Source organism: Myotis lucifugus, unplaced genomic scaffold (assembly GCF_000147115.1).
Source record: "Myotis lucifugus unplaced genomic scaffold, Myoluc2.0 scaffold_47, whole genome shotgun sequence".
NCBI lineage: Eukaryota > Metazoa > Chordata > Mammalia > Chiroptera > Vespertilionidae > Myotis > Myotis lucifugus.
The window spans coordinates 5,606,041-5,623,521 of record NW_005871095.1 but is presented as its reverse complement, the minus strand read 5'-3'; the positions used below and the strand labels follow the sequence as shown (position 1 = coordinate 5,623,521).

The 17,481-nt window shown below is 45.7% G+C and overlaps 1 protein-coding gene and 1 pseudogene across 1 annotated transcript; both read right to left on the bottom strand.

Moving 5' to 3' along the window:
* Window positions 1-116: 116 nt before the first annotated feature.
* On the bottom strand, window positions 117-5,375 carry LOC111825944 (presequence protease, mitochondrial-like). Its single transcript, XM_023753599.1, has 3 exons — window positions 5,259-5,375; window positions 1,388-1,490; window positions 117-227 (listed from the first exon to the last, which is right to left on the bottom strand). The coding sequence occupies exons 1-3, from the start codon at window positions 5,306-5,308 to the stop codon at window positions 117-119; spliced, it is 264 nt and encodes an 87-aa protein (XP_023609367.1). The 5' UTR covers window positions 5,309-5,375.
* Window positions 5,376-11,790: 6,415 nt separating this feature from the next.
* Window positions 11,791-13,115, bottom strand: LOC102430196 (annotated as a pseudogene).
* Between the last annotated feature and the right edge of the window lie 4,366 nt (window positions 13,116-17,481).

Sequence of the window (17,481 nt, the reverse complement as noted above, 5' to 3'; positions counted from 1 at the left end):
GGTCTTAGGCAACCTCTGTGAAAGGGTCATTCGACCCCCAAATGGTTCACGACCCACAGGTTGAGAACCGCTGCTCTAAGGAGAAATGTTTAAGAATGTGTTCTCAAGGTGCCCACTCACCTGAACAGGTTATTCGTGTCTTCTCGGGCCAGGTGCAAGTACCTTGCTCCTGTGCCGTCATGGCTGAGCTTTACGGCGGTCAGGAACAGTTCCGGGACAGACGTTACCTGAATCAACAAGAACATGAGGCCAAACTCAACTGGAAAGGCATTCTGAATGGTTACATTAAATCCACTGAGGGACCTGGCTGGAGGCACATCAGGCACCACCTGTCCCAAACCCAAATCTTGCCGATGAGGAAAGAAAGAGCTAGGCTGACAATCATACATACACACCTCTCCTTTTAGAATGCTTACTACACCTTAAGCTTATACAGTGATGGATGTCAACTATTTCTCAAATAAAACTGGGGGAAAAACCTTGAAAAATAAAAAAATCCAAATAAGGTGTCATTACCATACTGCAGTAGCAATCCTAATGCCTTTGCATGGCCTTTAGGGCTCACCGTGTCATGATTCACGGTTCCATGACCCTGCCTTGGGAGAGCCCCACATCACTGGCTCTACGAATGTGGCCCTACAGACAGATGGTGACTTTCCTTCTGAACTTACCCGCCCCCTTCTCTATAAACACCCCCTTCTCCAGGAACCTTGCCTTCTCCTTCCACCATGCAGCTCCCCTCCCTTCCTGCCTTCCTTTGGCTCTCTGCACTTCCACCATGACGTTCATCCCACTATGCCTGTATTACCCCTGCAGGGGTCCTCTAGAATGTGAGCTGTTTGCCTTTGTGCATGTCAGCATGTCAAGCACAGCAGGAAGCCAACAGCCAGCCAATCGTGTGAAACACATATTTCTCAATTACTGCATTAAAGGAAAAAAAAAGCAGAAGTTTAAGCAACACAAGAACAAAATTAAAATCCTTTTTAACATAACTTAAGTAAAGGTAGGAACATAATCTTTTTCCCATAATTCTGAAACCCACATGGCTCAAAAACAGAAAGTTTTTGCATAACGTTGCAGCAAACATATTTGATGATAAAACTTGACCTGAATGAATGTGGGTCATTCAGAGTCTTTGTGTATCACTCTCAGTGTGGACTGCCAGGTTAGAAACATTAATGAGTTTGGTTTACTTTCTAAAATCAGGAGTTCAGGGATAGGATTGGGGACCTGTTCTTAGGAAGTCCTTTCATTGCAGACTCCACACACACTGAGCACCTACTGTGAAGCAGGAGGAAGCCAGGGCACGGAAGAAAGATGAAAACAGATCCAGGGTCCACTCGAAGGCCCTCACAAGCTCCATTAAAGAGGTCAGGACAGGCCTTACCTGGCTCACGGTGAATCCATGGATCTTCTCTCCGACTTGGTACTGCAGCGCCCTCTCGCAGGCTTTCGTACTATTCCACCTCCATGCTCTGGGATGGGCACTGCTACAGTTAAGGAAAGTCATCAAAGTTAGAAGATCTGCAGGAAAATTGGGCTCACAGAGTTCAGCCACATAATGAAAATACTGTCATATGACTAAGATAATGCCAAGGAAAATTAAACCTTGAATCTTCCAAACACATTCCAGAAAACTAATTTCTAGCAAAGTTCCTTCAATTTTTAATAATCTTTTATCTCAACTCAACTAAAGCTTCATAATATCAACTAATAATTAAACATTGAAAACCGGTTTGAGTTAGTGGATAGAGCGTCACTCTCGATCCTTGGCCCTAGGTTGGGGCGCGTGCAGGAGACAACCAATCGGTGTGTCGCACATCCATGTTTCTCTCTCTGTATCTCTCCCGCTTCCCTTCCACTTCTAAAAACCAATGAATTTGGATTAACAAAACAAACAAAAGAAAACCTTTATTTGTACAGGTACATAAATAACTATAATGCAATTCTGACACCAATTTCCCTGAGTTGTGTGTGTGTGTATGTATGTGTATGTATGTATATATATATATATATGTATATATATATATATATATATATATATATATATATATGTATGTGTGTGTGTGTGTGTGTGTATATATCTCATGTCAAAATGCTTTTTCCATCACAGTATCTCAATAAACTCAAACTACAGTGAAGTCCCATGACACACCCACCAAATGGTGAAAACTAAGAAGTCCAGTATCACCAAAAGCTCTCTCACTGCTCCTGGGAGTGAAAACAGCAACAGTGACTGGGAACAGCATTTGGCATCACTTAGCTAGTAGTTCATGCGCCCTGACATGCAGGTATCCCCCGCTTTTCAAAGTTCACCTTCTGCCACTTCACTTTAGGAGACCTACATCACTATCTGTTTCAATAACCAAAAGACATCCCAAAGGGATCTTCTCTTTTACGAAAAAAGGCTGAAATATGAAATAGCATCCCGTGTTTGTTTTGCAGGAGCCACTACAGAGGCAGCGCACACCCAGAGCAGGGAGCGTGGCCCCACCAAGCTCCTTCCCTGGGAAGCACAAGCAGCCTCTCAGCATCTCGCCACCAGAGCTTTGAGCTGTATCAGTGAGCGTCTATACTGACTCTCGACTTATTGTGTGCATTCTGCCTTTTACTATGTGTCAGTGTTATTTTATGGGCTCATTGGTATAATTTGGCAGGTTATTTTGGGGGTTTGGGAGCACTCAAAAATGTTCTATATGAATTAATGGTAATTGCTTTTTGCTTTATGTCATTTCAGCAGAGGAGAGATTTCACAGGAAGTGCCTGCTTCAGGACCGTGGGGGAACCTGCAGATGTCCTGGAAACCTGTCCTGGGGCACCAGCACACATGTACAACAAGGCTGGCACCAACAGAGAGTGGATAAACTGTGCACTGTTCAATCAATAAACTCAGCCATCAGAACAGACTACAGCTACATGTAACAGAAATGTGGGTCGAATAACCCTGAACCAAAAAACTAAAAATACAAATTCAAAGGATAAACAGTGTTCTCCTAAGCAGGTATTGTTCAAACAGGTTAACACTGTATTGTAGGAATGTTATATACCAGTAGATGGTAAAACTATAAAGGAAAGCAAGGAGATAATTTCTGTAAACCAGGAGAGAAATTACATCTAAGAGGGAGGGAGGGTTATGACAGATTAGGGGTAACCTTAAACTGGGTAATGGGACACAACTTATTTTTAAATAAAAGTTCTCTCAACTATATTGTGTGTTTTATGGGATTTCCTGCATTAACATATCTCACAAAAATATTTCTTTTAAAGATATGTACAGAAAAGAAACAAAAACTCAGGCAATATCATGGAGATATTATAATCAGCCAACATTTTCCTTATTGATTTGGCAAATTCTAGAGTTGTGCGATACTTTAAAAAGTTATGTATCATCAAGAACCCAACCACAAAAAGCAAAACAGCCAACTGTATGACTGTCAGGGGCAACATGGGCTCTCCCCCCATACACCTTCTGGTCCGACTACACAGATGACAATGCTCCAAGACCACGAGGGCACCCCGACACATACTCCCCTGTTTCTTCACCTCCTAGGCTAACAGTACCATAAATTGAACAAGGTTTTGTGAATGACCATGAAACTAAACTTAGTTTAGTAAAATGTTACACTTTACAAACTCATCGGACATGGCACTCATTCAAGGTTGAAAACCAAATGTAATGTTTTTCCATAAATAGAGTCATTTTAAAAAGTTCAAATCCTGGAGGCTACAATGTTATTAAAAGGCAGCAGCTTAAATTTAAGTACTTCCTGTGGAAGCCTCGGGTCTCTTAAAGACTCTAGGCCAGTGATGGCGAACCTATGACACGAGTGTCAGAGGTGACACGCGAACTCATTTTTTTGGTTGATTTTTCTTTGTTAAATGGCATTTAAATATATAACATAAATATCAAAAATATAAGTCTTTGTTTTACGATGGTGGCAAATATCAAAAAATTTCTATATGTGACACGGCACCAGAGTTAAGTTAGGGTTTTTCAAAATGCTGACAAGCCGAGCTCAAAAGGTTCGCCATCATTGCTCTAGGCCAACAGCAAAGAAGTGGGGCAAACATATTAACAAGACCCATAACTGCCACTTTTATCACACATTAAAGCCCGCATCAATGACCACCTTCACTTCAAACGCCTTGACAACCTGCACTCAGGGCCACCCACTAGGAGGTCCCAAAGGAAAGGGGGTCACAGGAAAGCTCCCTGGGCCTGGCCCTGCTTTACTCCACACTAACCTCGCTGCCATCACCCCAACCCTGGTTCCTGGACAGGAACTCCCTTCCTTGGGGTAGGTGGGGGGCAGGTTGCTGGGCAGGGGAAGCCATTGGAGGGAGGGGGCACGCACTCCCATCAGGAGGAACTAAGGATCTGTCACTCAGGCCCTGAAAGGGTTTTCAGGCTGGGGGAACCCCAGAGGAGGGGTCTGAAGGTACTGGGGCCCACAGGGAGGAGTCCAGGAGTACTAGAGCCCACCGTGAGGGGTCTCGGGGTACAAAAGCCCCAGGAGAGGGCTCTAAAAATACAGGAGCCCCATTAAGGGTCTAAGAGTACCGGAGCCCCAGGAGCGGGATTTGGGGGTACAGGAGCCCCCCAAGAGAGGGGTCTCGGGTAGAGGACCCGGGGTGAGGGAGTCTCGGGATACGGGAGCCACCGATGAAGAGTCTTGGGATATGGCTCGGACAGGGGTTTCAGGGTGTGAGAGCCCCAAGCGAGATACCTCGGGGTACTGGAACCCCGAGGGGTCTAGGAGTCCAGGAGCCCCAGGAGAGGGGCTTTGGGGTACAAAAGCTACAGAAGAGAGTTCTCGGGGTACAGAGCCCTGGACAAGAGGCCTCGACGTACGGGAGCCCCTGGCGTGGGCATCTAGGAGTCCGAGAGGCCCAGGCCAGTGGGTCTAGGGGTCCAAGAGGCCCAGGCGAGGGGGTCTAGGGATCCAAGAGGCCCAGGCGAAGGGGTTTAGGGGTCCAAGAGGCCCAAGCGAAGGGGTCTAGAAGTCCTGGAACCCCAGAAGAGGGGGAAGGGGGAGCAGGAGCCCCAGAAGAGGAGTTTGGGGTACTGGAGCCGACGGCGAGGAGTTTCGGGGGGGCGGGAGTCTCCAAAGCAGAGAGCTGTGAGGCGGCACCTTCTGCCCGAGACCCTGAAGCCTCCAGCCACCTCCCCGCCGCCAGGATCCGGTCCGCCGCCCGCCCCTCTCCCCACCTCCCCTCTCCCCACCTCCCCTCCTTCCACCGCCCGCTCCGCGTCTCACCAGCGGCTCAGCCGCAGCGCCAGAGGGACCCGCCTGCTGCAGCGCCACATGGCGTGAGTGTGACCAGCGCAGGGTCAGCGGGGACCCACTTATCCCGACGCACTGTGCCAGCCGTGATCCCATTGGTTGGCGCCCATGGCGACGCCCTCTCCAATAGGCCGGCGCGGAAAAGGGCGGGCTCCTGCTGCGACGGGGCGGGACTCTGGACCCTGGGAGGCAACTCGCACGAGGTGGGCGGGGCATCCACGGCCTGCGGATTGCAGAACCTCAGGCTACGTGGGAAGGGGCGGGGCCGGACCGCGGAGCCCGGGGGCGAATGCGCTGGGGGCGGGGCCTTGGGGCACAGCGAGGGGCGGGGCTGAATGAGCTGCACGGGGCTCACCCGAGGAGGGGCGGGGCCCGGCGAGGGGCTGCGCTGTGCAGATGAGGAGCTGGGATTGGTCAGGTGAGAGGAGGGTCTCTGGAGTTGAGGGGCAAGCCCACTCCTCTCCCCACGGCCTTGTGTGTCTGGGAAGACAACACACATGACTTCTAAGACTTCAGAGTACCCACGGGCCCTTCTTGAGCCCTCGGAGAGGCTTAAGGAGGGCAGAGCATGAGTGGATGGGCCCGCACTGCGCGGTGGGCTCCCAGGGGCGTCTGAGATGAACCACACCTGGGCACTGCGTGGGTGGGTGGAGCGGGGAAGAAGGCAGTACCCATGTCTGAGTTCCGCTCTCAGAGCTTTGGCCTCCTCTCTGTCTCCCTCATTTCTTCCCCTGGCCCACTACGGCAAACGGACTCAAACTCTCTGCCCCTTCTTCCAGGCACTAAAGAAAGAAGGCTAAGTAGCCAAGTGCGATCAGTCTCAACATATGAAAGCTTTGGCAGCAATGTAGAGAGGTCCATACCGTGATGAAAAGCCACCAAAAGTTTACCAAAAGCTGTCCACAGGGCAGCGGATTCTGCAGTTAACCAAATATCTATTAAGACAGTGGTTCTCAACCTTCTGGCCCTTTAAATACAGTTCCTCATGTTGTGACCCAACCATAAAATTATTTTTGTTGCTATTTCATAACTGTAATGTTGCTACTGTTATGAATCGTAATGTAAATATCTGATATGCAGGATGGTCTTAGGCGACCCCTGTGAAAGGGTCGTTCGACCGCCAAAGGGGTCGCGACCCACAGGTTGAGAACCGCTGTATTAAGAGGACAACCCAACTGCACCAGAACAAACAACAGTGAGGATGAGAAGCTACTGACACAAACACACTCCTTGCATATACCTTAATTTTAGTGAGCATTCGGGTGATTATTGTTCCTGACTCACCACAGCAGTTCTGTGATCTTGGGGAGACTGTTGGGTATTATTAACCCTACAGTGATTGTGCAGGAAACGGAGGCACTGGGTGGGAGGTTGAAGTGTTTTGATCTATCTGAAGAACAGATGTTGTTAGATCCAGTAATTGCCATGTACTAGGATGTTCCCACAGGATACAACCTCACTGATGGCTGGCCTACACATACACACACAAAATAAAAATGTATAAATAATTATTTTGAGCAGCACCCAACATGTAGTCTCAATTTATATTAAGATAAATAATTGCAATGTGAAATGAAAAATTATCTATGCAATATCCTATGTTACAAAAACATATCCTGTGTTATAATGAAACTCATTGCTTCAAGAAGATTAGCAAGTGAGCATTGGTCAGAATAGATTGTGACTGGGACTTAGAAAGGCAATCAAATGAATATTGGAATGTTACAGATTGAATTGTGTCTCCCCAGAAAGATATGTTAGAGCCCTAATCCCTACAACCTCCAAATAGAGCTTCATTTGGAAATAGGGTCTCTACAGAGGTCATCAGATTAAAATGAGGTCATTAAGATGGGCTCTAATCTGATATGACCCGTGTCTTTATAAAAAGGGGCTATTTGGACACATTGAACAAGAAAGTAAAGATGCATCTACATGCCAAAGCACACCATGGATTTCTGGCAACACCAGAAGCTGGGGGAGAGGCATGAACAGATTCTCCCCATAGCCTCAGAAGGAACCAATCTGTCAACATCTTCATCTCGACTTTCTGTCTTCCAGAGCCATGACATAGTAAATTTCACTTGTTCTAAGCCATCCACTTTGTGGTATTTACTTATACAAAGATGTGGCATTTTAATGCACACTTTAAATACATGTACTCTTTTTTTAAAAAAGAATAGATTTTTATTGATTTTTTACAGAGAGGAGGGGAGAAGGATAGAGAGTTAGAAACATCGGTGAGAAACATCGATCAGCTGCCTCCTGCATGCCCCCCACTGGGGATTGAGCCTGCAACCATGGTACAAGCCCTCAACCAGAATCAAACCCGGGACCTTTCAGTCTGTGGCCCGACGCTCTATCCACTGAGCCAAACCGGTCAGGGCAATACATGTACTCTTTCAACAGAAATTTCACTTCATGAAAATTACCCTACAGTAATATTCTCACAAGGGCACAATGATGTATAAAGATGTTTCCTAAAGCATTTTTGGTTACAACAAATACTGAACAACATAGCCTGGCCAGGTGGCTCCGTTGGTTGGAGTGTCATCCCATACACCAAAAAGTTGTAGGTTTAATTCCGGGTCAGGGCACATACCTAGGTTGTGGGTTTGATCCCTAATCAGAGTGCATACAAGAGGCAACTGATCAATGTTTCTTTCTCCCTGTCTCTCTCTCTCTCTCCCTTCTTTTCTCTCTGAAAATCAACTTAAAACAACAACAACAACAGCCCACAAACATATCTTTCAGTGAGAAAACAAAACAAAACAACATAAAATTCTATCAAAGAGGAGTTTTCTTAAATAAAATATAACACATTCATATAACTAAATACTATTCAGACAGTAAAAAATAGTGCTATACATATATATTTTTATCACAAGGGAAAGGAAGCCAAAAGCAAGATGAAGCTTTCACATGAGTGGGAAAAATATACTCCCATTTGAGTGGAAAGAGTCAAAATGAGATTTTAATGATAAATCTAACATAACACTTTAATGAAATACATTTAGGAAGACCTAAATAAATGGCAATACATTCTATATTCATAGGTAGGAAACCCAGTATGACAAAGATGTCATCTGTTGCCCCAAAATGCAATGCAATTCCAATAACAATCCCCACAGATTAGGAGCTCAAAGTGATCCTACAATACAGTTGGTGGAGAAGAGTCAAGAACAGGCAAACAAATTTTAAGAAGGACAATGTGGGAAATTTATTTTAGTAGAAATTAGGAAAAATCTTATTATTCAGGACTTTTAGACTTATTAAGTCTAAAAACTACAACAAAATAAGACAGTGTGTATTAGCACAGAGAGAGGGGTAAAGAGGCTAAAGGAATATAGAGAAAGCCAGGAATAGACACCTAGAACTGGAACAGAATCTATGAGTATTGTAATTATATGGGGGGGGATGGGGGGGGGGGAGGGAGATTAAATCACTACTTCAAATCCCTCTGCACCTACCCGGAGGCCATAGTGGTACTGTATTTCTTTTAAGGACTTTAAGATTTACTTTTCTCATTTGTGCTTTTAATACACATGGTTTTAATTTTGTTCTGCTTCATGTAATAGAAAATCCTCAAGATTGAAATGGCCTTAGAACAACTCATTAAGTTCAACCCTCCAACTTATGGCACAATGTTAGGGTTGGAGTTGAGGCAGAGAAAGGACCTCCACCCACACATCATCCATAGCATGTATTTGCTGATGCCTGAAAAACTTCAGCAGATAGAATTGCGCTCCAAAGAGCAAAATGCTTGAAATGCAAATACTCATTTTCTTAAATTTATGTTGAGAGTGAATGACTTTTATTGAATAATGTTGTAAAGGAAAATTATTGACTGGGAAATGAGATAGCAAGCATCACAGGATATGGGAAAAGGGTATTGTCACCTGGGGGAAATGATAAAATGAAGAAGGGAAAAATAAAACCCGGAAACTCCCGAAGACAATAGTTACTTGCTTTAAATGTTTCTTACCTAAGGCTAGCCATTATTCAAATTCTAAACATTGTGTGTGGTTCAGACATTTTAACAGCAACTCAAATGCTACCTTTCCCTTGTGAATGACTTGGTAGCTGGTGTAACTAATCCACAGCCCACTCACCTGGTTACAATACAGAACTATTGTGTTTGACCTTCTATTTTCTCTGTAGTCTTGGATTACAGCACTCATGTGACAATTCATTTTATAACACTTGTGACTGTTTATACTTTTGCCACTGGTTTCCAAGGTAGGACTGCTTTGTGCTCAGAATCACTTTGTTTGGACATGTATGTATAGGCTCCCAGGACACACTACCTAGTTTGCTGCTGCTGAGCTTTGCATAAAAGTTTAGAAACTAGCTCTTCATGCAGAGATTAAAGACATGGTGCTGACGTTCATGGAACCCTTGGTCTATCATAGGTTACAGAAAAGTACATGGAAAATTACTGCCCTGTCTAATGTGGTGCTCTAGGGGAGCACCAAGGCAAAGATCTCATCACAAAATGATGGCTCAGCGAAGACTTCCCTGGAGAAGGAGTCAAACGAGACTTTACAAAATGCTGAATTAATAACAGTGTGCCATGTCTGTATTCATCTCCTGTTGATGCTAGAACAAATTACCATGACTTTCATGGGTTAAAACAATGCAGGTTAATTCTCTTACAGTTCTGCAGGTCAGAAGTCCCACTCAGGTCTCACTGGGCTAAAATAAGGCGTCAGCAAGGGTGTGCTTCCCTTGAAAGCTCAAGAGAGAAAACGTCCTCTGCCTTTTCCAGCTTCCAGAGGACACACACACATTCACTGGCTTGTGGCCTCTTTCTCCATCTTTCTTTTGTCCTCCATCCAGTCTTCCTCCCAATGCCATATTTCTGGGCCTCCTGCTTCCCTACTTAATGACTCTTATAACTACAGTGGGCCCACCCAAATACTTCAGCCTGATCCCCTTACTTTAGAGTCATCTTATTGGAAACCTTAATTCCATCTGCTATCTTAATTCCTTCTTACCTTAGTTGCAGGTTCCAGGGATGAGGATATGGACATATTTGGGGTCATTATGTTGTCTATCATAATGTTAAAATAAATCTCCTTCCTGTATCATGAAATCCCAGAGGAGTCTTTTAAAATGAAATATTTACTTGATAAAATTAATGTCTGACTAATCTGTTGTTGATATGTTAGTATAAAATTGTCAGGTTTATCGTCTAGCTTTTCCCCTGAGTGTTTTTCTTTAGTTTCATTTACTGGTCAAAAATCATGATCTCACAGAATAAATGTGAACTTTTGTTGCCAACTGTTTGTTGGTCTTTTCGGTAAAATATTCTAAAATATTCTAGTTTACTTGTATGAAGGAGGAATTTTAACATGCCAGAAACAGAAGGAAATGAATATTATAATCGAATTTTAAGGCATTGCTTTTTGGAGCTTTGAAACAAATACCTGTCAGTTAGAGAAAAATTAAATGGATACATATCAGAGGACAGAGGAAAGGCAAAAATACTCATCATGGCATTTATACAGCCTTGTTATGCATTATTGTTTGTGGCAGTGAAATAAATATTCATTAGCAAAATGTCTTTTTAGTGGAGACAAGCCAGAAGCAATAGCATATTTACACAGCATAAAGCTCAAGGGGGGAAAAGCTGTTTTTGTTACTTTTCAATTGACTGTCGTAGAACACAGAGGGCTGCCCGGAGCTGAGGGAAGTGGCCAGGCCCACGGGATGAGAGGTGGACACAGAAGACACTATCTCACCCAATTATGGGGCAGGCTGGCCGGCCTTCATCTGCCTGACCCCACCCAGGGAGTGACCAAGCAGGGTGTCCGCCTCTCCATTCTTCATCCTTCCATCTGTGGCAGCTGTCACCCTTGCCAGGCCTCCCCCAAAGTGAGTTCAGCTCAATTCCTGAACATAAAAGGGCATGGGAGGGTCCACTCCAGTGCCCCCTGATTCCCAGCGACAGGACCTGGTTGACAGGACCTGATCTCAGGACGGTGGCCACAGCTGCAGAAATAGATCTGTTTCAAGAAAAGTTGGGAATGCAGACTTTCATATGAGCCCCTATTCCAAAAGGAGACAGTTTATTCACATTGTAGCAAAGGCGGGTAACGTAAGTGGGTAAAGTCAGGGCCAAGCCGGACCATTTCCTCATCTAATCCCTCTGAGGCATGTGCACAGAACCAAGTCTCTGCTCTTCGCAGGACACTTCCAGGGTTTTTTTTTAAGCCTAAAGGGCAGTAGTCTGTCTCCATTCTTGTTCTTTGGGATTTTTTCATCATCGGATAAAAGGATACGTACATTGGGGCAATCCTCTTGAGATACAATATTCCAGTTGCACCCATGTGACGACAACAGCACCCCTCAGAGGGAGGGAGCTGACAGATGGGGATCAGGGAATTCTGAAAACCAAAGCAATGACAGAGATGCTAAGCCTTTCCTTTACGCGTCTGACACCCCTCCTCAGGCAGCCTGCAGGACCTTTACCACTTGATGTCCTGGCAGGCTGCCCTGGGCCCTGCTAGGCGGTGTGCAGGGCAGCCTGGGCCCAAGGGGAGTTGCCACCCCCCATCCCCAACCACTCCTGGTACAGCTCCCGCACATGGGCGCTGGTCTCCTAGGGCCACACCGGGATGGCAGCATAGATGCCTTCCATCTGCCGCAGCAGTGCCCTGTCTGCATATCCATCATCTGCCTGGGCCTGGCCCCTGCTGCTTAGGCATCCCCGGTGCAGGCCAGGACCTCCACGAAGTGGCAGGGGAACTTGCCCCTCTACAGCTTCAGGACCACTTCTGGATGTTCTGAAAGCTGTAAGCAGCCTCAAAGCGTAACAGAACCTGTCCATCCCTTTCAAGGGTGACCTCCTGGAAGTCTTTGTTCCTCAGAGTGTGGTAGGTGAGCATCCCCACATCCTCGTTGAACAGCTCCTTGGCCGTGTGCCTGAAGATGTGCGCCAGGTACCCGTCGGAGCTGGCACCCTCGTGGAGCCTCACCTCCTCCTCCTTCATGTCTCCAAACAGAGTGTCCACGGCAGCGTCATTCGAGGTGAGGTCACTTTGCTCCATTATCTGGACAATTGCACCTGAGGTTAACACGCAGTCAGCCCCTGGGAACTATGTAAAGCTGTGGGAACATCTTCTCTAAGGGCCTCCAGTTTCTTGTCATAACACGGGGCCACAATGACGTGGAAAATCTTGTCTGGGGACAGGTTCTGCTGGCTGGCGAAGTAATCCTTCACCAGAGAGCCCATGATCTGCTGGGGAGACTTGGCCTGCAGAGGTGGGGGGTGATGGGGTGACCCAGCACGTGCTCTGCATATCAGACCCAGCCGGGGCAGGCGGAGATCAGCATGGGTAGCCGGGCTCTTCCTCACGGTGCTGGCAGTACTGATGCACAAATTCCTTCTGACTCTCCAGGATGCTGAAGTCCGCAGCTATCTTCATGTCAAAGACAGTGCGCCCCAAGGCTTTTGAGAAAGCTGCAGAGCCTTCTGGATGCATCAGTGTCACTGAGGCTGAATTTAGCAGCAAAATAAGGCACAGACTAAGGACACATGGACACTGCCAGCACCTTGTGCTGTGAGGTATCACATTTCTTATTAAGGTTCAGAACATGGAAGAAGTCCTTGGTGTTCTGTTGAGAAACTTGGACTCCTTCCTCTGCGGTCACACAACTGTCACACGCCAGGCAGTCACTCAGAAATATCTTGGCATCGGCTAACTTATGGAATTCTCCCTTCTCTCCGTTCTCCTGAGCCGGACTCTGGACATTGACTGCAGCATTCTCTTGGTCATCAGTTTTTGTTTTTTTACCACATTCCTTCTGTGTGCAGTGCTCACACTTCATCTGGAGCAGGGTGGGCGGGGGCCCAGCTCGAGTGACCTGGAGGAAGCACAGGGAGAGCAGTCACCACTGGTCACCCCTGGCACTGCTGGCGGTATCTTTTCTTCCTTGTGGAGTGTCTAGGGAGGAGAAGCAGCCACAGTGCCCAAGACCAAATTCCAGGAGGTCGGCAGCGCTGTTGGGATCATGCCAGCAGCGCTGGTCTATTGGTGCCTGGCCTGTCCTCTGGAGATTGAACCTGCAGGAATACTAAGGGGGCCAGTCCCCAGTTCTGCCCCATCTCCACCACTGATTGATTGGAGTCTGAGGGCTGGGAGGAGGGACCAAGTGGTCTGCCTTCCGCCCGCCTGCTCACCAGTCGCTGCTGCCATGGATTCATTAGAGCCTGAGGGACCCCAGTTTCCCTGTTAGCCATCCCCTGATCAATGGGAGCCTGCGGGCCGGGGGAGGGACCAAGCGGTCTGCCTTCCACCTGCTCACCAGTTGCTGCTGCTATGGATTCATCAGAGCCTGAGGGGCCCCAGTTCCCCCATTAGCCATGCACTGATCAATGGAGCCTGCTGTTTGGTCATCCATCTGGTCATTTAGGTCATGACGGCCCCTGGCTTTTTATATATTAGGATTGTTACTCTAATAATCTAACTTACTCCAAACAGATTTCTTACAGGTTCTACTGGTTAGTAAAGAAATCACTGTAAAATACATATAAACAGACACAGCCATTTATAATCAGTTGTTCCTTCATATTTTTCATAAACGATAAAATGGTTTCTTTCCTTGGAAATATTTACATTTAAAATGTATATTTTAGAGGTAGTTTTAATTAACCTAAAGGAATAAATTACTGCAGCCTTCCCAGGACATATAGTTAGCCCTTTAAACCTCTTATCAAAACCTGCTTTCCTTTGTAAAATGAGCAGGGCTAATAATCATAGAACTCACCCCAACTAATTTTGCTAAAAGGAAAGGAGTAATGTGTCTGAAGTGCTTACCAAAGTGCCCCACAAATAGCTCTCATAATAATGTTTTATTTGTTACCCTGCTCAGAGTCTTTTGTGATTATCCCTTCTTCTAGTATTTTAGGTTCTCTAAAGGGTGTCCACTCCATGAGGGTCTTTACCAAGGCTTTGGAATTATTTTCTGTGGCTTGGTGATGATGTTAGCACACAGAGGGTATATTTAGAAAATTACCCAGATTCAATAATTTGCTTCCCACTAGGAATACATATGTAGCCCATGTAATGATCTCCACTAAATGGGTCTCCATGCTCATTGCTGTGTATTTATTTATTCATTTGTATTAGATTATCTAACCATTGACTTGATATACCTCAGGTTTTTCTCTTTTTCAAAATCAATTTTATATAAATGATTTAAATGGAGTCTGGCTTTTAAAAGATATCATGGATATTCAAATTCTTATAATATTACTAGAGGCCCAGTGCACAAAAATTTGTGCACTCAGGGGGTCCCTCAAAACGGCCTGTGCCCTCTCGCAGTCTGGGACCTCTCAGGGGATGCCCACCTGCTGGCTTAGGCCCACTTCCCAGGGGATTGGGCCTAAGCTGGCAGTCAGACATCCCTCTGGCAGCCTGGGAGCCCTTGGGGGATGTCCACTTACCAGTGGGGAGCAGGCCTAAGCTGCAGTCGGACATCCTTAGTGCTGCTGAGGAGGTGGGAGAGGCTCCTGCCACGACCTCTGTGCTGGCAGTCGTCAACCTGGCTTGTGGCTGAGCAGAGCTCCTTCTGTGGGAGCACACTGACCACCAGGGGCATCTCCTGCATTGAGCGTCTGCCCCCTGTTGGTCAGTGTGTGTCATAGTGACCAGTCATTCCCAGTCGTTCTGCTGTTAGGGTCAATTTGCATATTACCCTTTTATTATATAGGATAAAGAGGAATATGAAAACCAATATTCAGAGAAAGTATGTGTGTTTTTGATGAACCTGTTGAGCTATCTTGGTTGTCATTACAAATGATTTGGACCAACTAATTGTTATCAAATTAATTGCCCTGGATCTTCTAAATAAATTCCAACAGAATTCCTTGATTGCATTGTAAAAACAGCCTCCAAATCAGTATGCCATAGGTTTATAGATCTTGGAAAACCTGATTAGGATTCCATTGCTTCTCTGTGGTCAGTCGTCATGTGTAATGAGACTGGATTTAACAATTTTGATTTATTTTCATTCAGTAGGTCTGGTCTCTGATTTAGAAATGGACCTCTGAACCAATGGTTGTCCCTTCACAGGTGGCCTCAGGTCTGTGACAGGATTTGACGCTAAAGGCTCCACCCAAAGGTTATTAATTGGTAGTTATTAAGCGAGCCTAGCAGAAGCCTTCTCCCAATAATTATATTGAAAACCTAAGTCTAAGCTAGCAGGAAGTAAGAAAAAGTGTGTCAAATATACTGAGGAGCTGAATTCTATTAATACAGAGTTGAGACCTGGGTCCCTCCTTGAACTATAACACAACTGACTTTCATGCACTCTGGCCCTTGTATGATTTTTTAAAAAATGTCTCTGAGTTTCAATTTCTTTATTGCCTCTCACACATGCTCACGATGGAGCCCTCCTTACTTGGTCCAGTGGGAGTAACTCTAATCCTTTTGATCAACATAAACAAATTGAACCAACTATCAAAGTCGGCACTGAGTCAGTCAAGGGCACAAGGAGCTATCCTCATTTTGGATGAAAGTGTTGCAGTTTTTTCAAAATAAAGGCAATGCAAATCATTAATTCTTTCTCCTTTATTAAATTTTTATATACCTCTAATAATAAATGTTTAGCCTACTCTATACTAATATAAGCCTAGGTGGCGTCACGCCCTCACTTCCTCACAAGATGGCCACCACAAGATGGCCATCACAAGATGGCCACCCTCACTTCCTCACAAGATGGCCACCACAAGATGGCCACACACACAGCAGAGGCGGGGCCCAGTGGCCACTCCACACAGTGAGGCCTGGGGGTCCTGTGGCTCTGCATGAGGCGGCGGGTCCCAGTGGAGGAGGGTGGTCACAGCAGGGGAGGGCAGTTGGGGGGTGATCAGGCCGGCAGGGGAGGGCAATTGGGGGTGATTGGGCAGGCAGGGTTTCAGTTAGGCATCAATCAGGCCGGCAGGGGAGCAGTTAGAGGCAATCAGGCAGGCAGGCAGGTGAGTGGTTAGGAGCCAGTAGTCCTGGATTGTGAGAGGGATGTCTGACTGCCAGTTTAGGCAATCGGACATCCCCCAAGGGGTCCCAGATTGAAGAGGGTGCAGGCCAGGCTGAGGCACACCTCCCCTCCCCATGCATGAATTTTGTGCACCAGGCCTCTAGTATTTTATAAAAATGTAGATGGTAGGTCTATATGAATGATGATCATATATTATCTGGTTTCTTACATTCAGTATCACTTTATTTTCCATGAATATTGACTATGATACACTATCTCTTTTATGAAGAGATATTTTGTCACATTTCAATGATGAATGTTTATACATCCCATGGGATAGTTGATAAACAACAGTTTATATAAAATCTAATATAGGCAATCTAACACCAATAGATGTGTAATTTGAAATATTTAAGCAAAACATTTAATATGGAAAAGTACTCTGTGAACCATAAATTTCTTTCAGTTCCCTAAAAACTAAGCTGTTCCATGAACAGCATGTGTGTGGTTTGTGATTTCACAGGTAAACTCTTCTCTCTCAGGTTTTTGGCAGGCATTTTCTAAGTGTCAATTGAATGTTGACAAGGTACAAAACAAGGTCATAGACATAATTCCAATATTGAGTTGTTGTTGTCAGGGGCAGCACAGTGTGCTTCCACAAGCACCAGGCACCTGGTTCAATCCCATGCCCTGCTCCTGCCAAGCTGTGTGGCTTTAGGAAATGCACATGCCCTCTCTGGGCTTTCAATTCCTTTTCTGAAAAATTAAGAGATTCATGCAGGCCTCTAAGGTCCCTTTCTGTTCTACCATTCTGTTATTCTAGGAATTTATTGTGCAGCCATGATTAGACTCGGGGAGAACCCCAACTTAAAAACAAGCACTACTCTTACCTTCGAAACCTTTAGCAGGAAATGAGCCATGCATCCCTCTGACCTCCATCTCTCCTGAAGCTGCTTTAATCTGTTTTACCATCAGAGACAACACAAATTCTGCTGAGAAACAGACTCGGTGGATATATTGTACAAATATATTTCATACATTGTTATTTGTGTATTTTGATTATTTTAAAATACTGACAATAGCCGAAACCGGTTTGGCTCAGTGGATAGAGCGTCGGCCTGCGGACTGAAGGGTCCCGGGTTCGATTCCGGTCAAGGGCATGTACCTGGGTTGCGGGCACATCCCCACTAGGAGATGTGCAGGAGGCAGCTGATCG